General features: G+C 36.8%; 1 protein-coding gene across 21 annotated transcripts in view; it reads right to left on the reverse strand.

Annotated features, from left to right (window-relative positions):
* The window catches only part of RBFOX1 (RNA binding fox-1 homolog 1), a 1,359,349-nt gene that overhangs the window by 786,235 nt on the left and 550,868 nt on the right, over positions 1-22,246 (reverse strand). For 20 of the 21 annotated variants that reach the window (XM_087730989.1, XM_087730985.1, XM_087730987.1 and 17 more), the window contains one exon: positions 9,956-10,018. In XM_087730989.1, the coding sequence (XP_087587115.1) occupies positions 9,956-10,018 (63 nt within the window). Of the gene's footprint in view, positions 1-9,955; positions 10,019-22,246 lie in introns of those variants that run through there. The other variant, XM_087731009.1, reaches the window with a different exon arrangement.

The raw sequence follows: 22,246 nt of genomic DNA on the forward strand, positions 1-22,246 counted from the left end.
TTATCAGCAACAATTTCATCTGCCACTAACCTGATACTGTGAAATCTTTCTGCAATTCCATGTGATTTCTCTTGAATAATTGTGTCATCAGCAAATGTTTTTTGCCTTCCAGTTTAACCTTTTTCCAGGTCTTCCATTGACACTTCAGTTTAAGCAGTTCATCCCCCCCATAAAGAATGGATCTCTGTACGAGAACCTTCCTGACTTTACTGCAGAGAACATCAGTCTATGGAATTAGGCTTATTTTCAGGTGGCCTTTCCATACTTTTTATGACATTTATTCTTTCCATCCTACACTATGAGCAATGGGAGGGTTATGCTGTTTTTCTCCCCTCTCTTCCTTCATCATGGAGCCCAGGAAGTACACAAGGAAAGGACAATATCTCCACCTGGAATGAAGCATGAATACATGTAGGACTTCATTCCCAGACCTGAGGGAAGCAGGAGAAATATCCCACGAGGAGGAGAAGTGGGATGGAACAGAAAGAAGAGGGAGGCGGATGAGCCTGAAGCAGACTGTTACTGAAACCTCCACACTGGGTGGAGACAAAAACAGTATGTGTGGTAATTTCCCCACTTTTTCAGACCACTTTGAACAATAACAAAGGTCTCCCAAGAAACTATGGAGGCAGACCTAGGATATCACAGAGGAGCATTACTTAGGGGGCTGTTTACTGGGGCCTTCATCTGGGGCCAGTGGTCCCAAGGAAATAATTTATTGACATCGGGTGGTCACACTGTGGACACAACCACAGCCAATTTAAATATGGGCCATTTTCTTTAAGAATATGAATCATGAAAGAGTTGTATCATATTACATTGAAGTGGCTTTTAGGGACAATCAGAACATGATACAAATATCCCTAAACCTACAAAGAATCATAATATTTCATTTAACCGCACATCAGATGGTATAAAATCTTTTTAGCAGTTCAGCAAGTGAACTTTAGAGCTGCTTTACAAGTACTCTCTCAAGAATTTTATTGCTCTCTCCCTTTGGTACACAATAAAGCACAAATAAAACCCTAGCTGTAACGATACTCATCAAGTTATGTAAATGCAGGTTTTCTACGGTAGTTAAATATCAAGTATAAAAGAACAATTTTTTCTCACAACCTATTAAATAAACATGGAGTATATTGTTTTAAGCACACCTGTAGGTTTTAAACCTATATCCTCCTAACCACATGCCTTAAATTAACATTCCTAAGTCAGTAATAAGAAATTGCATTGATCTGCCATAAAATTACTTCTGTAGTATCTGTTTTAGTTTGTTTTATTAGTGTGTTCATCAGTAGCCAAGAGCTAGAATAAAATATTTCCAGATGAATATTATTTGAAGCCCCACAATTCATGTATTCAGAATTTTTGCCTTGAATGACAAAGCCAGCCCTATGAAACTGATTCTGCTCTGATATGTTCAGGTCCTATCGTCTGAATATTCCCAATGTTTTAGTAGTAAAACTGGTCATCTCTGAAAGCGTGCATCAGTACACATCAACGAATACAGACCAGCCACAAATAGACAGGAGTGCTATCGCTTTGTCACTGCCCTTGTACCTTCAGATTTAATCCTGTGTAGAAGTTACTAGATGCTGCTATTTGCAAGTGATTTTTGCATAATTATAGTTCGCATTTTTGCTGTTAGGCGTCATCTATGAGGATTCTGCCTCCTGCAGGCATGCTTTTCTTTACAGCTATCTGTTGGATTACTAGTGACCGAGCTGCAGAAAAGCTTGTCAGACAAAACAAGCCCTATTGCCTGTAGGATAAGACTCAGAACCAGAAAATACGAATATTTGGAAAACATAACTCATGCTGAAATTTTCTTTTGGGTTTGAAGGAACCCGAGCCACAAAGCAATTGATTTGTACTTCAATACCCTAACCTGGCTTATACAAAAGACAGAAAACCACTTTAAATTATTTTGGCTCTGCAACTTTTATTACTGTAGACTTGCAGATCTAAAAATCAATAGCACACAATAACTTGGTCTTGATAAAAATATAATTTGTGAAGGACTTCAGATCAATCTTTTCTCAGTGTAGACCCAATATATGGTTGGGTTTTTTAACCGGGTCATTTAGCTGTGCAAAATATCCCTCAAGATAAGAAAAAAAAAAATCAAACCCCTGAATCCTCAAACAAACAAAACCACCGCCCTTCCAGCGTTTCTATTGCACCACTTTTTTCTCTTTTCTGGATATGCTCATAAAACTTTGTTCCTCTGGGGTGCAGATGAAGGAAGCAGAAACTTCACAGTGAAGAAGAAGAAAAGCAGCAGTTTTATAGTGTATTGGGTCTGGCTGCGATACAGTTAATTTTCTTCACAGCAGCCCATATAGTGCTGTGTTTTGCACAGGAAGCTGGGAGAGGGCACTGCCAGGACAGCTGGCTTGAACTGGCCAAAGGGGTATTCAGAACATACGATGTTCTCTGCAATAAAAGCTCATGGAAAGGAGGAAGAAGAGGAGAATGTTCATGGTTATGGCGTTTGTCTTCCCAAGTTACAGGTGACAAAGCCCTGCCTTCCTGGAAATGGCACACCACCTGCCTGCCAATGGCAAATAGTGAATTAATTCCTTATTTTGCTTTGCTTGCATGCACAGCTTTGCTTCAATTCTCAAACTGTGTTATCTCAACCCATTAGGTTTTTTTACTTACATTTACTCTTTTGATTCTCTCCCCCATCGCACTGGGGGCAGTGAGCAAGCTGCTGGGTGGGGGCCGACCTGCCAGCCAGGGTCAACCCACCACAGACTGGTGAACAGGTTTCTTGACTTTGTCAGTATAAAGAAGATACATCCAAGACTGAAATACAGTACATGGTAGTTGAATAGAACTTGTGTTCTGGTCTCTGAGACCTGCCTCATCTAACAAGCACTTGGCCAACTGTTTCTTTAGAGTCAAGTTAAACCATGTAAGCATACTGCCTGCCACAGAGTGGTACAGGCAGCTTTCCCCCCTCTGCATACACAGTGAAAACTTCGATCAATCTGCCCAAATTTGCCCTGTATGATTAGTGTGCAATGATTTGGGTAGGTCACGGACAAATCTCTCTTATGAATGCCTTAACAGATGGAAATGTATTTCAATACTGTAAAAGATATAGGCTTAACTACTTGGTGAGAAATCCCAACTTGCTAAACACCAGTGATCAGTGCTAGAACGCTCCCATAGTTGCTCGTGAGCTTCTAGAAAGGTCCACAGTCAGAAGCAGTTCTGAGAGGTACAGTTCAAATTCTGAAGGTAGTAAACAATTCTGAAAGAAGAGTAAATGTTGCCAAATACAAATGTATTCTGTCAAACTCACATGCTGTTTCATCTTTTTAAATCTCTTAAACTATGCAGAATAAGGATACACATTTCACTTTACATCAACAGATTTGTTCTTATTTCCCAGCATTCTCCTTCCTCACTGAAGATACATTTTCAAACTGCCATGCCATACTCAAAATTTAAAGAGCCATCAGTTATATGATTTCTAACACATCTTGCAGGACGAGTAAAAATTCTCACATAGCAGGTTGTTTATTGGTTGTGCACGAGCTACACAGGAATTCCACATTACAATACAGACTTGTCAGCTCAGTAACTAACCTCAAATGTAATAGGGAAAAAAAAAAGGAAATTAAATTTTCCCCCACATCTAATCCAATTATTACAATCCAAAACTTCTGTTCATTTCTACCAACAGTAGCAGTAAAGATACTCCCCCACCGAAACAATAATATGCTATCACACCTGTGCTCAGTGCTGCGTCCAGACATAGCTCAGCAGGATCTCAGATCCAGCACACGATGCACAAAAAGCCAAATATCGTGGCATTAGATTGATTAAGAATGCATCATGTGCAGGGACAGAAGGATTTCCCATTGAATATAGGCCTGACTTACCAAGCATTCATTGCAAAATTCTGCATGCATGCACTGCTGCAGGCTCGTGGCTTTGCCACTCCCTAAGACAGCCCTACCCAAACTAGCTATGCTCAGGCAGCAACCACACTGAAGGTATAGCAACACACTAACATACGGTAGCAGTAACACAGCAACACAGAAACGAATCCTCCAGGAATCCTGGGCTGCTAACACACCAGTATACACCAGTATATAAGCCCACAGTATCATTGCTACAGTTAACATTTTCTATACTGAACTACCCAAGTACTTGCAATGACTGTACCTTCACTTTGCATAATCAGCATTATCAGAAAAAGTTACAGAAGTCTGTAAGCTCTTCAAAGAAAAAGAAAAAAGGATCAAGTGTATATCTTTATTAAAGAATGGTAACACCCTTGACATGACCCAGATCATCATGAGGACTGTTAAATTTCAATTACATTTGAGCTATGCCGATAGGACTTTACTAATAATTGCATGATTTTCTTGAGGAAAATTTTCAATTTTTTATGAGACAGGAGAGAGCATGAAATTGTAAGTTCTTTTTCACTTCTTAAGTGTAAAAATCATTAACAATAAAAGGTATTGGATTAGAGGGAGAGCAGGAGGAAAGATGGCCCAGTAACAGAGGCACTGATTTGGGATTTGAGAAATATGAATTCAAATCCTAGCTCTGCTCTGTCCCTCTCCTGGCACATCAGTCAGGCTGTTCAACTTTCTGGTTTCTCCTTCTGTAATAAAGAGATAATAACATGCACTAATCTCACAGGAATTTTGGGATTTGATATCTCTTAAATGCCACAACGCTATGAAAATGAACTTGGTCAAAAACATCTTAATCCTGTAATCTGTAGAATATCCAGAGTGCACACAATTACCAATGGAAGTATTCTAAGCTAAGCGTTTACATGCAGGTGAAAATTTTAATAATGCCTGAATAAGAAAATACCTGCAACGTAATATTTATGAAGAAAGTATCTCAGTAGCATCAGAAAACAGGCTGCGATGTACAGTAAATTCAGATCCTGAGATTAATCTATATTCAACCTCTGTAGCTTTTACGTGGTAGACTCAAAACACCACTTAGAAAGATGGAGGATTTAGAAAGTTCACAGAGGAATCCATCAGAAAGAAATACTGACTACACTCTTAAAAGAGAGCAAGGAGAAAAGAAGAAATTGTTAGATATTTCTTTACACGTACATTTGTATATAACCAAGAGAGAACTACAAAGCTGATTTTCCTTACGGAGTTATAGGTCACAATAATCTAGGGTAGCATTTAAAAAAAAAACCACTTGTGTTAGGAGTCTGTCACTTGTTTTCAATTTCAGTAAGCCTTACTCTCTCAAAGCAGACTGGAGAACATAACTTCTAAATTCTTCAGATGCTTAAATAAACACATATATAATTATCTGCAGTAGTTATTAAGCACAATCTAACCAAGGACTGTGTCTTCCTTTATTTATGTCGGAAGATCATGATTTAAGTGAAATGAGCAGCATAACCACCTGTAAAATCAAAAGCAAACCACTGATCTTCTGATTTGTAGCTTATACAAACATAAACGCCTGCCCTTTTACAATTTAGGTAAACATAAATTATAGCAGCGGTTTAACAGTGATTCTCGTAAACCTGCTACCACATAACTGCTCTTTTTGTCTAAGATCATTAGAGATTTTACTGATATAAACTTCAAATTAATGACACCCAACAAAAGAAAACAACATTTTCTTCCTCTATGGGAAACAAAATAAGGTAAACCTTGGAACATGCAGACTTAAAAAAACCCAAAAACAAACAAACAAACAAAACCCCTAAAGAAACCAAAACCCAAACCCAACAAACTAAATAAAGGTAGGATATTTAGTTCCCTATGCAAGAAAGAGTTCAAGATCGTACCTAACTAAACATGTGTCTAACTAACAGAAAAGTAATATTACAATTCAAGCACCTAAAACTGAATTACTGTGCACCAGCACTAGAAAAAATTCAAACACAGGTCAGGCTTAGCTACCTTAGCTAAGTTTTTTCTGAAGAAAAAACATCCATGACAGTATTCTCCTGCTCATCATTAGGAGTGTGTAAATGCCTCACTGCTTCTGGTCCTTAATGAATTTCTACAGTAACTGTTGGAGATATTTGAAGATATCGCAAAACAACAATGAATAATATGACAATGGAGCAGATACTAACAACTAAACAATTCCCCATCCTAGCTCAGATGAAGTAATGGAGCAGAACTTACTGCTTCATTTATGTTATCTAACTACCATTCTTCAACCCTTTTTTATTGTAATTCACAGATACCAGTAATTCAAAGTGCTGCAATTTTAAAAATATTCAACTGTCTAGACTAATACTATCATTCAGACTACATTAGAATACAGAGAGATGAATAAATAAGAATACAATCATTAAAATCTTTTTTCCTTATACATTTATTATAAAAAGGTTATAATACTGGTTTATTTCTAAGAGAATTATGATCTTTTATAATAGCTCTCTTCCACAATTATTTTGTTCATGCCTCTCAGGTAGAAATCCCTAGATCGTACTAAACTCCTCAGATTCCTCTGTGGCATGCTATGTTGTTTTGGAAAACAGACTCATTGTATTAACAATTTTAAAAGATGTGTTTAATGAGGGGGAAGAAAGGACCCATAATCCCCGATAATAAAATATTTTCAATGCAATAATAGCTATTTTTCTGTAAGTTATTTCAACATGTTTACAATTCAAAGGAAAACACAGCTCTAAAATTAGGGGAAAAGATTTTAAATGCCTTTCTTTCAATGGCTTTACAGGCCTTTACAGCGCTGCAACTAGATTTGTGTCACTGACAGACTGTAGAAGTGAAGATGAGACTGTTTTGAGATGGACAGCATATTTACATATATGCATTTCTATCTGCCGCGGTTTAAAATGTGGATAATCATGGCAGATCTTCAAAAGGATGCAACTATCAAATTAACATGGAGCAGCACCACTGTCTCATCTTTTCTCTATTACCTTAAAAATTTCTAGCCAAGGAAATGCATTAGTAATAAAACAACGAGATCACTTAACTACAGTATGTTTATCAAGCTACGTAAGAACTATATACAACCTAAAGATAAAGAAAAAAACAATAGAACGGGCAAGTATACAGAACTTTTCTCTCAAAAAGCAATTGTATAAACTTTCTGCAAAACATGGAAAAAATAACCGCTTTCTTCTACTTTTTTTTCTGCACTGTTTTCAGAGAACTGAGGTGGAATGCCAAAGAGAAATGGCGTCTTTGCCAAAGAATTATAGCTTTAGGCAAGGGAGTTGCGTAGGGGAGGGCTAAGCACAATAATTCATCTTTCCAAATAAGCTAGACACAGAGAAATGCAACATAAGCACTGCTAACTGTCCAGCCTTCTGAACTGGGATACCAGTCAACGATCTTCCACTTTACTTGTGCAGATCATTGTCATTACACACAAGATCAATCCCATTTCTTGTCTTTCAATTTTAACTGCTATACGACACCCAGAGCACGGAGATCGTGGCACGTGCTATTGCCTAACGCCGCACTCTGCAGTATTCCCACCTTAATGAATTCCAGCTCGTGGCAACGGAACAGGAAAAATGCTCCAGTTAAGGGAATGAGCAAGGACTCTGCTGATCTAGGTTTTACGTCCATTTCTGCTACAAAATTCTTGCCAGTCACTCTTTGTGCTTGATTTCCCATTGTATATTTGGAACAATTCTATCTCCTTTGCCTGTCGTGTTTATTTTTAGTTGTTGTTTTCTGGAGCTGTCTTTTATTGCTTTGTTTACTGGTTTGCTCAATGCACTGCAGCTTTGGTTGAGTACTGTAGACATTATTGCACAATTAATAGCAGGTCAAATGCCAAATAAATCTGTAGGCTATGCGGTAGAATCAACCAACTACATTACGAAATTAAATTTTAATTTTTTTAAAATTAAACTGTTAAAACTAAACTTACTTACTGTACTTACCTCAACATATTTATCTATCAAAATGAAACTGAAAAATACCATAAAGCAACCATAGCTAGAAATTATACTTAAATTCAACTGAAGCATACCGAACACAAAATTTACTGTGATCATTACGTGGGGTTTTTGACACTTGTGACAGAAATTTGTTTCTTTACATACAATTCCATAATCTTAACACGTCTGTGGTGGATTGGTATTGCTGCTTTTAAATGCTTCTTCTAAATAAGGGAATGGGACAAACCATTTTATAATCAGTAATGTACTACATGTGTACACCATGTCACGGGTGAATAGGGCATAACGCCCAGCCATATGGTGTACTTAAGAGCCAACTCATCTACACAGACCGTTACCAGGCAACATGCTGGACTTCAGTCACAGCTTGGTAAAAAAATGACCTCTTAGCCCTAGAAGTTGATTGATATTCATTGTGCTGGTTAGGTTATGATCACAAGGGAAAATAATAAAACCAATTATGCACATAGATTTGGCAGCATTAAACCTTCCCCAGATTCCAAATGAGCATTTTCTTCTTTCTTGTCATATATCGCAAGTCTCTGCTTTAGCTTGTTGAAAGAAGATGAGTATCTTTTCCTTCAACTACGTTTCTAGATACTGAAGCACTATATTCACAGTCAAATTAATGTCAGCTTCCTAAAAACATGCCAGTAATTATCTCGGGGACCACTGTCTCCCATGGGTTAGAAACCCCAACCTCATTCTTGCAATTTTTACCAGAATTTTTCTAACAAAAGCTGTCAATTGCATCAAATTCTGCTAAGAGCTGTAAGGTTATTCTGTGACAGAAAATACTGTTGGTGACAGAGGAAAAGCTAAAAGTAACAAGCATGCTGAGCACTACAGAATGATTTAAATCTGTCCTCAAGATGAACAGGCTTTTTTTTTTCCTTTATCCTGCAAGCCAGGCAGTCTTTTTGAAATAATGAAATTTTTTTTCAAAGACATTAAGAGGAAGATTGTGTTCAGTGTAGGAGAATAAATATAAAACTCTTCTGATTTCTAACAAGGACTTTATGTCTAATTTTTTCACTGACACCAAACTTTGTGTATTGGGGCAGAACTCAACTACTAATATTAATACATTTGAACAAAAAGGCAAATCTAGTCTATTAATTTGTCAATACACATCTGCAACTTCTTTACTTTCTACACACAGAACAAAGAAAAGTATAATTATAAATGAATACAAAACGTAACTATATTCAGTCAGCCCAATACAGAACAAGCCATGCTTACCACCCAATACAAAATGTTAGAGCAGTGCAGTTTATATTAAGCAGCGGATTACTAAAAATTGTTTGGGAAGTACCAAATGCATACCTACCAAGAATCATACACGTAGTTTTTTCTGATACTTCTGTATTTATTATTGTAAGTATAGAAAGTTATATCCTGATTAAAAAGTGCTTCATCAATATTGTTTCTAAGTAAGTGTTAAAATGAAAAACTTTACAAGAAAAAATAAATTCCAAGTATGAAAGAGCAACAAATAGTTTGGATGTGAAAGCCTCCTCTCAGGAAGGAAAAAAGCAAAAAATGAATCAGCACAAATACTTTTTCACATGTCCTATAAATTTTGGAGCTTACTTCATGATATTCCCTATTCTGACATTACAGGCGCATTTAAAAAGGAAAGCATGATGAATTATCCATAGCTGTTGTAAGGGAAAAAAGTGTCTGTGACTAATCTATATACAATGTAATTTCTTTCAGAGGGAATCAGCCAAAGGTAAAATAAATATGATAGTGACATAACCCTAACATGTAAAAGGGAAATACAAGAGAAAAGCACTTTAACCTACGGCCAGAAACAGGGAAGGTTATTTTCTAAGCATGTCACTAGCAAGTTGTGTTCACTGAAGACTAAAAGGTATCAGATCTTGTACTTATGGTCTATTAATCTTGCAATCCAGCATCAGCATGGCAAGTTGTGAAGTCCAAAGTATTTCTTTACTCATTATGACAGCAGAACAGAGATTTCAGTCAAATTCCAAGGAAAAAAAAAAAAAAAAACCAACCAACAATAAAAATCAGTGCACTTACTGAAAGAAGACTCCGATCATGAAAACAATAGGCACCACTTGCATGGGGCTTCTGTGTAGTTTCCTAAGAAAAGAAAAATACATTCTTACTGTAAATGAGAGATTCAAAGGAATATATTTGTGCCCTGCACCCATGGAAGGCTGAAAGTAGGCTTTAAAATTCAAAAGTGTTGTAACAAAAAATAAAATTGATAATGCATTATTTGGGCTTTCACTGGAAAGACTGCATACATTATTGGGTCATAATTGCATTTTTATTGTAGTACAAAGCAGAACAGCAAAATCAGCTTATTGATTCACAAATACCAATGAAGATTTTATTATTTATTTATTAGTCATTCAATGGACCATAAAAATTTCCAGGCAGTTTGCAATTTATTTGAAACCTAAATCCTACGTTTGCATTATGAACTTACCTACTAAAACAGACATCCAATTACTCTGCCATAGCTCAAAATTTTCCCCAGTACAGGTTTCTGTTTCAATAGGAACACACAACTGTGACTTACTTTTTGTGTATATTTCAATTGAAAACTCGAAGCAATTTTGCAAAAGTAAAATGATCATAAAACACATAAACGAAAGGGGCTATCCAAAATACATTATACATGCGCATAGCTGTGAATTAAAATAGGGTAACGTTTTATTTCATGCCACTTTTTCCTACTGATGAGCAGCTGGTGACATCTAATATTTTACTGAATTATTCATTGAATTTTAGAAGTTACAGTAAGCTCAGCCATGTTTTTCAAAACAGATTCTCCCTACCTGCATGTTTCATTTCCCTGTGCAAATGGTAGTATGTGCTCTCTGATACAAATACTCTTGAAAATAGAAACACTGTACATATTTTGAGTCTTCAAAGAAAATACACACCTAGCTCTACCTATTAGCAAAACATTCCATAGATAAATTTAACATACTTTTTATCCACTTCAATAAAATTCCAAACAGTAAATATATTGAATACTTTTTTCACAAAATACGTTATTCCTTATATGTGATTTCATTTTAAATCAAAAATCAGTAGTGGCTATCTCTAATGCAGTTGAGACAAGAACGAGTACCAGAAGCGTACATGTTCTATAAGCATGTCGGGAAATATTGCATGTATCACACATACTGATAAAAAACCCCAACAACTTCAGAATCTGAAAAAGTGACAATCAGCAACAAAAAACATATTTGCATTTTGGTCTCCTTTGAGCAGGGACCATCATTAGGAGAGAGTATCTATCAAAGTAAGATCCAACGTCACAACTGAAGCTTCTAGCAGTAATTGCAACTGTCTTCCCGCCAAATAACCCACATTAATCAATTTCTGAGCTAAAGACACAAGGGGTTTTTTATTAAATAAAATGAACCATATACGTGTAAAAATACTATAAAAAGCAGCTTATGTAAGAAGGCTGCATATGCACATAAACTATACGTTAAAACTACTGCATCTTATGCTTTCTGGGTAGTGTTTCTTTGTGTGCAATCAAAGATATCTCTTAGTACATCACAAAGTAAATTAATGGTATTGAGAGTTCCTTAAAAATCTCTAAGAAGTATTTTTTAAGTAATTAGCCTACCTTTTCAAAAATGATGTCTTATTTAGGACCATCTTGTAATGCCCCAGTGAAACTTATTCATGGTCAACAAAATTGAGCTGAATAATTGAAAATTAAGTGTCTCAGGTTTTCTCCATCAGAGGTACTTATGTTTCACAATTTGAAATCACTGTGATTTTTTAAATGCAAACTCTCACTTTTTAGACTTCATACTGATTAAAATGCTACCTCACTGAGGTTATAATACATTAATTTTCCTTTTCTGAAAGACTTGTATCTGACCACTCAATCCTAGCAGACTTTCTGTTTAGTACAATGTTATCTATCATTAATTTTAGAAACGTTATACTCCCAACTGCTACTGCTAGTATTCCTTATTTATCCTGCACTTGTACAGTGTAGTGACTGAGGAAACTCAGAATACACACAGAAATAAGATGTACAGAATGTTAGGAATGCATGCAACTCCAGGTAAAATTAAGAATATACTGTTGTATGTAATTTACAAAGTACTGCTATATTAAATCAGAGCAAATGTATGAGGAACTGTAAAAATAGTTCCCTGTAAAACAATTAACTTGGCTATAATATTTAACCAAAGACTAATTATTCATTTTGCCTGATTTTACAGGACTGTATAACTGCGCTCTAATTTCCTCCGCATAGAAATATTAAAGTTTTATGCTCTACTAACTACAGACATTCTTTAAAATATTTAGCAATCTGAATATGACAAGCAAAGAGAGGATTTCCTCAAAATAAATGGTCTAAAAGCACCTGCCAAAACGAGAGCGGAACTCGACCCACAGCCCTGTACTCCGTACCACCACCGAAGGTACTTTCTTACCATATTGTTGGACAAAAGGAAGAGTGGTACATTCACAAACTTTACAAAGGTTTGTAAAGATTTCTCCCCACCCAGTCTGTATACCAGTTTGCCTGAACCAGTGTAGCCACCCTACATAATGCAAGCCAGCCAAGGAAAGCTCCTTGTGCAGCGCACCCAGAGGCTCCTGCAAACCAGGCAGACGACGACGAAGTTCCATTAGCTATTACACGGTACGTTACTGTATTTCCAGGTCTCCTGTAGATCACTTGGCAGAAACTGTGTATGTTACAAAGTATATTTTATTTGTTACCTAGCTACTCAGGTAATATCTAAACAACAAGCAAGATTTTTCAGTCATATTCATATGATTATATGAAGCAATTTTCAGTAGAAGGAAATACAGCTGAAAAATGCTAATAATTTTGAGGAAAAAGCCCTACATTCTGATAAAATCCTATTTACAAGCCTCAAGATAACCTAGTTGACTATGATGGACTTCGATGTTATACTTTATTACTCTTTCTACTGCCATGAAATGTCTTTAAGACTGTCCACACAGCTAAAAGCGGCCTTGTGGAGAAACATGATAAGCATTTTTTAACACTAAATTTTCTTTTCCACAACTGTCATATATCTTAGCAAAACAAGAAGTAGGCTCTTGTTTTGCATTCCTATCGCACAGAAATAAATATACAATTAGCAACATTTTGCTTGCATCTGGTATTACATTTCCATGTGACAGGCATATACAAGAACGGCAACACCCTTTGTCAGATCAACAGCAAAGCTACCATTCTGCACTGCTCCAGTCTTTCTTTTCTGAGAAAAGGAAAACTTGACAGTCAACTAGAAGAAGTCCTGCTAAGTATGTATGTAAAAGCCTGGCAAAGAAGATGATGTTTTAAGATTCACTTAAAATGGAAAAGTTGCATTTTCAGGTGAAAATTTCAGGTGTATAGACAAGTACTGAGAACACCCTGGTCTCTTCTCCCTCAGGGCCGTCAGCTCAGGCAGCCCAAGCAAGCGGAGGTCATTCTGCAGGGGCACTGAGAAAGACAGCCCCAGGCCATTCAGGCTTCATAAATAGTTCCCATACCTGGGCATTCCAAGAGTGTCCCAGACATTATACTATTTTTCCATAGAAGTAGCTCCCTTAAGCATTATATCAAATAAATATTTTTTAAAAGAAAAAACAAACAAAAAACCCCAATGCAATAATAAAAATTATTACTAATACATATACACAATTACTAAGCCTGACTTAACACCTACTGCTTCACACCTTTATCAAAAGTCTACAGATAAATTGATCTAATCTGATACTTTTTATTTTAATTCTGTTCTAAAAATGCAATTAAGCAGTGATATCTGTGGCTGCAAGCTAAAAGTCATTCCCTTTAGATAATAGCCAAATACAACAAGCAGTGAGCTTTGCCATCATTAGACTTCTAACCATATTACTTCTATTTTGAGGCTTTTTTGTTTGGTCTCAGTTTAATTTCCTGTCAGCCTTACAAGAGATTTCTAATGTTTGGGCTCTAGGATATGCTCTGATTAAAAATAATCTTCCCAATTACTGCCTGGCATGAGTCTACTGCCACATGCACTCTGCCACTGGCTTCTGAATTTCTGTCAGCAGTAATTGTGTCTGTAGCTTCTAACTGTAAATGAAAACCCAGGGGGCATATTTGGGTTCCAGTTTCCTTTGCCTAGCCATATCTTTTAATTTGCACTGTCTGTCAAAAGGAGATGTTCGTAGGCACTGAAAGGAAATCCTTAGAACATCAGGTTAAAAAAAGGGGAAAGGAGAAAAAAAGAAATGCAACTGGTATATGATAAACTATATTTGATATTTGTTCTAGCATACTCGATGTAGATAAGAGAATCTCACTGCATTGATTAGCCTTAGAAGCGGTAGATTGAAACCATTTACTGAGCATTTCTAGCTGCACTTTTTTACCATGAAATTTAATCATAAGTCTTGAGCATCACTTTATTGCTATTTTTTTGCAACATGATCATTCTAATGAATATTTGACAAAACAGGGTTTCTTACCAGAATGGAAAAAAAATTTTTTTTCTCAGGCTCTGGCCCCTGGCCTGAACTATACCATGGGGTTACCCATCTCCAGCCCTGGATGGACCTCAGACGTGGGTTGTAGGCAACCTATCTCCTGGGTCAACCCCCCCGACCTACATTGCATCTTCTCTCCACAGTCTGTCTTTCAGTCCTATGTCCTCTGTGGACTTAGACCCACACTGTCACCTCGTCTCTGTCCTCCCTCTGTCCCAGCGAACTGCAGCTCCTGGCTGGACTCCCCAGATGGATCCTGGGCCCGATTCATCACCTCGCTTGGGGCTGTCAATGGACAGACCACGTTTCCAGTACCTAGCTCCACCCTCCATGTTTGGATCCAGTGGGGCTGCACCCCATGGGAGAGGGCACAGGCTGCATGGTCTCAGCTCCTGGCTCCCTCCTCTTCGGGAGCAGCCAGCTGGCACCAGGCCCTAAGATGTCTACATTTGAAATTACAGTGCTTAAACCTGGCAGTCAATGCAATCACAATCACCAGCCTCACGATAGATCTGTGTTAAGATTCTCATTGATTCAGTTTTCCTCTTAGGAGTGCTGCTGCTGGGAGTCTTGTGACGGAAAGGTGGCCCGGTGTCGCCAGGGAGTGTTGTCTGTGTGCAAGAGCAGGATGGAAGCAAGGTGCCTGGGTCAATTTTCTAAAGGACAAGAATCTTAGGAAGAATGAAGCACTAAGCACAGACTGTACTCTGTGAAGTAGATACAGAAGAAACTCGAAGAGTAGAAAAACATTTAATATAACATCAAGCGTTGTGTAGAAGGGAAAAGTACAACCAACTACACCAAAAGTACAGTCAAGAATGCGTATATAGAATATACAGTATTCACAAACAAGAATATTCACAAAGAATAATATTCTTGAAATATTCACTGTAAAACCATAGAATCATAGAATCTCCTGAGTTGGAAGGGACCCACAAGGATCATCAAGTCCAACTCCTCTCCCTGCATAGGACAACCCCAAAATTCACCCCATACGTCTGAGGGCGTTGTCCAAATGCTTCTTAAATGTTGTCAGGCTCGGCGCTGTGACTACCTCCTGGGGAGCCTTTCCAGTGCTCCACCACCCTCTGGGTGAAGAAACTTTTCCTAATGTCCAACCTAAACCTCCCCTGGCATATTGTCCTGCCATTAATGAAGAATACTGTAAAGTCCTGTGAAAATAATTTTCTGTGAGGTTTCAATGTTTCATCTGTCAAAATTAAGTAAATTTTTGTCTCAAGAGGAAAATGGCATCCAGCACAGTTGGAATCCAAGGAGTACACAAAGCATATTTTTGCATGTGGGAATCATGGATGTTTTCTTTGTGATAGGAGGACAAATACTGCAATTTGGTGAATGTGAGTAGGTATTTGTCCAAATGGCCTTTGAAACTGAATAGCTGTTCTTGGCATAAGAACTTATTTGAAATATTAAGGCCAAACAGTAGTGCTCTGCGTTATGTTTGTTGGTTGGTACTCTGTTCTGTATGCTTACATCTGTAAATGAGAGGACACAGCTGAAAGGCAGGACCAGAACTGATTTCAGCTCTGTCCCGGACCTCTGGCAAACCATTCTGTTGTATAACTTTCTTATCTTTAGGGCTATGCCCCTTAGTAAGTATTCGGTGCAATGTGATGACAAGAGTCCAGTAACAGATAAGAACTGCAACATCTTAACTGAAACATACACAGTTTCTCATCTGTGCAATGGAGATTGTAACAACTACCATATTCATAACTGACTTGTATTACAGAGGTAAAAATGCCATGGATCTGTTAAAATATTATTTAAAAATATTGTAGTAGCTGTGTAAGAAGTTATTTGTGCCTCCTCTGAGCCTTACAGTACAGCACCATTCTACAGGCTGCAATAGAGAACGAGCCTGTGGTATCCTCAAACTATCTTTGCTTCTATTTCCATATCTTGTTTGAGATAAAAGTATCATTTGCAGGGTATATCCCCCTACCCTGAGATGATGATTGAAATTGCCACAACATTTAAATAAATACCTACTTTTTTAACTATAAGGTAAGCCACTGAGTTCAAAATGGTTATACCTGTGACTGAGGCCATGCATATGTTAAAATATTCTTAGCATAAAACCTGTAGTATTAAGTACAACAGTAAACACGTTATGAAACTGAAAGAAATATTGGGAAAGGACAAATGGAATCACAGTAAGACAGGAAATCTGGATGTAGACATGGCTGATATAGCAAATGGCATCAAAAGCTCACTACCGACTTCTTCACTGAGTGTTTCATTTCAGATCCATTTTTTCAAAAAATACATAGCATTCCATTGCCATTATCAAGATTAATGTCCCAACAATACATGAAGACATCGACTGGACTGTGGGAGAAAAAGTAAGGGGGGGGGGGGGGGAGGGCGGGGAAGGACTGTGATGTACTTCACTGATTATATTCCTAACAATATTTTAGTTTTCTGTTTCATAATTCAATACTTGCTCAATAAAGAAATAAAAATCTAAACTGTTTTCTACAACATCCTAAATAGTCCTTTAGAAACAACCTCAGCCTCTCACAAAATTATAAAAAAAGCCCAAGTTAATAATCAAAATATCTTACTGCCTGAATGATGGTGATGCTAAGAATATGACTGGCATTTTCTACACATTGCACAGAACTCATGCTAAGTGGTGACTGCCTGTCCTCCATAGGCAACCCCCCTCTGCACAGGAACAAAAGTCAATTCTCTTTTGCACAAATTACTAATGAACTTCTCAAAAAAGAAATACAATTTCAGAGGGTTTAACCTGAAAAAACTGTGTTCTTTTCATGTAATTCCCCTCTTTTCCAAGCCTACATATGATAGAGATTTGTTCCTGCCTTAGTGGTTTTTGTGATGTTTCTACTTCTTTATTTCAAATTAGGTTTAAAGAGTTCTGAAAAAAACCCCAGTCAAATTATATTATTATCTATTATAATATGATAATATAAATATAATAATATAATATATATTATTGTGATTGTGTGCATGAGTAAAGTCTTCAGTGCTTTCAAGGTTTCGAGAAAAGTCATCAAACTGTCAGCACTTTGCCAGACTACCAAGCCTCTCCTCATATTAGAGTAGTACTACTGTAATTACAAACACCACTAATTACTGTCAAAATATTTCTTTGCAATAATGGCGACGGGTTTTATCATGACCTAATATCATTTATTTCTATTGCTTTCTTGGAGCCCCTCCTACTATCATTTCATGCCACTACAAACAATGTTAAAATGCGTATCTTCACCTGCAATAACTGATCAAACTGCCCAAAGTACAGACTGAACAATATCATCAAATGTAGTACATTATTGCACATATCAGACTTCCAGAACTCACAGCTCAAAAAGCGAAAAAATTCTGTCATACTGGCAGTGACATTCAAAGATCCTTTCAATGATTTTTTTTTTTTTTTTTTTAATCAGCCATAGTCTGGACAGAGAATGGAGAGAGATGGGTGCAGTAAAAACAGAATGATAATTATGTTTATATGACTACCTAAGAGCACTCCTGATAACATAAGGCCACTACACCAAAAATGTAGCCACATGTTTATGTATTCCTGGTGCATAAAACACACAGAAGTAGAAACTACCTCTGTATGAAGGAAGAACGAAATACAAACTTTGGAAATTATTCAAGATTAATGAAAAAATTTACATACACTGAAAAAGCAAGAGAAATTGGTTTGTTTCTTTGAAAATATTTTCTAAAGCAGTTCCAAAAAATAAAAACCAAACAGCACCGCCCCCCCCCCCAAAAAAAAAATAACCAAACCAACCCTCTACTTTATATATTGACTATTTTATTAGTGTAAGTTCTTGAACAGCTTTTTAAAGGTCCCTTTAAAAAAGGCTCTTTAAAAACTGTGGCTGCAAAGACAACTCGTTACAAATGCATGAGCCTACTGCTCTGGGAACACCAGCTTCCCAGTCAGTACAGAAAGTGGCAAAGTCCCAGGCACCAAGTTTCTCTATTGCTATAGTCATCATACCTACTACTTAAGCAAATAAGAGTTTTAGAACTTCTCTTCATTTTTTTTTTCTTTTCTCCTCACTCTTCTGCAATAGAGGCTGTTCTACCGAAGCTCTTGAGCAGGTAGGACAACTCGATGAACATCAGTAAGATTACTCATATGCTTCACCATGGTAATACACTCATACGCCTGCTAGACTAGAAGATCATTTATCACAAATTCAAGTGAACAAGGCACTTAAAGAAGATGCAGAAATAACCAAGTAATTTTAAAAAGGCTTAACTGTTATTAGCTGCAACTGCAGAGAAGTCCTCCTGTCAATTCCAGTGGTGAGCTTTTACGACTGAATACCTTGATACTGACAAAGACTAAAAAGCAGGAACATTATCTTTTCAGAATAGGGTTTTTACACTTTGCATTTTTAAACTAATGGTTCTATCATAGGTCAAGAAATGAATCATGCCTGTATAAGCAATGCAGTTTTGAAAGAAATTTCAGATGTAGAGAAAAGAATGGTAAATTTGCTCATTTTTTTCTTTTTTTAATGAAAATTTTGACATTGCTTAAGAGTGTTAGATGTTAATAAATACCATCTGAAATTAATGACCAGAACAAGGTAAAGTAAAGTTGCCAAAGGGAAAAAAAAAGCAGTTTATCCAATAGCTTTGTGATTTATGACATGATTATTCTTACAGAAACAGCTCAGCTCTAGGCTGCATCTATTACCATGATCAGGAAAATGTAACACATCGAGAGCAATGCAGTAGCATGCAGTAGTTATGAGCCCTAACAGAAAAACAATAGCTAGAGGGTACAGCACATTCCACTGACTGAAGCATGTTTCTTGTGGACAAAAATCTAATTTGGGTAGACACTCCACATTTTCTGTTCCAAAGAAATTTTTATCACCAGGGAAAATACAAGCATCCTTTGACACATCGGATGGAGGGGGGATCGGATGGGTTAGCTGACAGCTACCAATCTTCAGGAAAACTGGCTTTTGTAAGGTTATCAGGTCTTGAAAGGGTCCAGCCTTCCCACCAGATGTCACATAAACCATGCTGCATCCCAGATACAGTTCCTGGCACCCACCACAAGCCTAATTCTATAGAGAAGGCAAAAGTTATCTCAATCTTTGCACAAGAGGTATCTTTACCAATTTTATCAAAAGTATTCTTACTGTTTATGAAGAAATAAATTTCAGCATGAAAAAGAAGCAAACAGTAAAATAATATAAGTCTTCATGTTTGTAGATTTACTCCTGCTAGGTATAATGACTACAACTGATTTTAAAAAAGAAGTTAGTGTTTATTTTACATCAGACAGGAGAACCTTGGGCTGGGTCTCTTTTCAAAAGAATTACTTACTGTTGTTTCTAGCTAAGTACAATTGATTATGATTGCAAAATGTAAAGTCATAACAAAGAGACAGTCCATGCAGATCCCACAGTGTAGTTCAAATGCTCACCTCTGATCAGAAGAAAAGAAAGTAGGAAGCATAGCTGTGTCACGGAAAAGCAGTAGATTTTCCCCAAGAGCAACACACCCTACAAAACATTTCTGCCTGTGCTAATCCAAATTTTATTTTCATGGGAGGAAAAAGGCCCAAAAAGCACAAATATGACTGATGCAACCTGTAGCCCAGGAACACAGAGTACATCTCTGCTGAACCATTTGTCCCGGATTTGCAACTTGTAAACAAAAAAAGGGTGGTGTTTTGGTTTTTTTTTATAACTACAGTTCTTTCTAGGTGTGCTATATCCAAATAGAAAAAGAACTGATTTGTAAGCATCACACGTTTTCCTCCACGTTTCTGAATGACCAGTTCCACACATCTTTTTCTTCATCTGTAACCTTTCCTACTGTACTACGAAAACCACAAACTGCAGGTAATGGTACCTTCTCCATCACTCACAGCATCAGGAGCTTCACACCAGTAAGCTGACACATGTGAAATAAGACCACTTATCAATGAAGAGAGAGGTCAAAGGCTTCTAAGGTTGGAATAGGAACCTGCTGGCTGCTGCAAATCTCTCACCAGTGCATTTGAGCCTGACACTTAATATTCAAACTGAATTGCAAGCTATGTACTCAAGGATAAAGCTCAGTAATAATATTCACAGTCTGACAGGCTCAGCATACAAATCCTCAGTGCAGAGCTCATTTTGAGTATTTTTTTTTAACCTAAAAAGGAATCAGTATTTTTTCTTTTCTTAAATAAACAACAGTACTTCCCATTTAGTGAGGGAAACAATGGAATGAGAAAATTAAAATCTATTCTATGTTTAGATATTGGTAAAGAAGTATGCATATTTTATTACAATACAGGTGCACTGTGTATGCAGTCTTTGCCTTGCTAATCAGACATAGGAATACATCAAATAAGGCATACGTTTTGTTTTCGCAGGGCCAAATCCTTTGAGCCAGAAATCTACTCCTTTAAACCATTTAAGAATTTGCCCAAATTTTAGATAATTTATGGCATGTATTCAGCATGTCAGCTGTGAAAGCTAAAATCGCTGGAAAGGATCTAAAACCTTGATACATATTACTCAAACATTGTATCTAACCAGTGGTCTAACTAGTCCAGTATTAGGTCACCGACAAGTGGCAATTGCTAATATCCTTTCATAAGCACCAGACTATTTTAATTTTCTGCCCATTATAAAGAACAACCTTCTAGCTTCTAGGTGGTATTTACACTTTCTTTTAATATTTATCTCTTAGTCTTACTCATCTTTTATTTTATTCAACATTGCTTAATCACAGTAAAATATTCATTGTTTATTTTACAGTGACACTGTAAAGTCATGGCCCATTTATTTTTTCCCCTTTCAATGTTTATTTTGCATTACAACAACCTGGCAACATGTTCTTTTTTTTTTTTTTTTTTTTAAATGTGAACATTTTATGTATGCAGAAGGTGGTTTAAAATTAAATAAATTATAATTAAATGCCCAATAGTTTTTACACTGAGAATATTGTTACTAAACATCAGCTTCACTTAGAATCTTTTGCTTATTTTGTCCTTTGCATCTACACTTCTATTACTAATTCTACCCCTTTCTTTTAAAATCACATTGCATCCAGCTTAACTACACCTCACTAAATCACCTTGTTAGTCATACTTTGATTCATTCCATTTCATTGCCTGTCATATTTAAATTACTCCATTTCTTTTCCTACTCCTCATAGTATCTTTGCAAATGACAAGTCTCACCTTGTGCAATGATTCTTTATACTGCAACCTCACATAACTCCCGTTATTAACACTTTATCATTTTCCCTGTATATTTGCAAGTTTTCCAGCAGAACTGCCTTCCAAAACAATTCCAAATTTACGCATTTAATCCCATCTCTTTGCTTCATTTACATTTGTATGCACCAAGACAGCCAGCACTACAAGAAGGCAAATTATATTTGTTGCATCATAAAATAAGGGAGAGAAGCTCGAGCTCCAGTCCTGCAATAAGCAACTGCAACCCACGTGCTGCTATACCTGCCCTGAACTGCACAGGGATTCAGCTGGGAAGTCTGACTCCATCCACCTGCCCACGTAGTTCAGGATCAGAGGTTTTGTTGGACACAAGATGCAAGTGATTGCAGCACAGTGGAATTTGATTTATACGAGATGTAGTTACAATGAAAATGGAACTATTTTCAATATGGGGAGGGAATAAGGATGGAGCCTGAATCTCAAAATCTGTGATATATATATAATTATTACAGCATAAACTACTGTCCATTCTTATTCTCTCCTTGGCCAAAGCAACATTCCTCAGGAATTTCACTCAAAATCAGCATTCACTTCTCAAAATAAATACATAAATGAAGCAATAGCTTCTC

Source organism: Nipponia nippon, unplaced genomic scaffold (assembly GCF_047370975.1).
Source record: "Nipponia nippon isolate SJK-2023a ecotype South Korea unplaced genomic scaffold, ASM4737097v1 scaffold_5, whole genome shotgun sequence".
NCBI classification, from domain to species: domain Eukaryota; kingdom Metazoa; phylum Chordata; class Aves; order Pelecaniformes; family Threskiornithidae; genus Nipponia; species Nipponia nippon.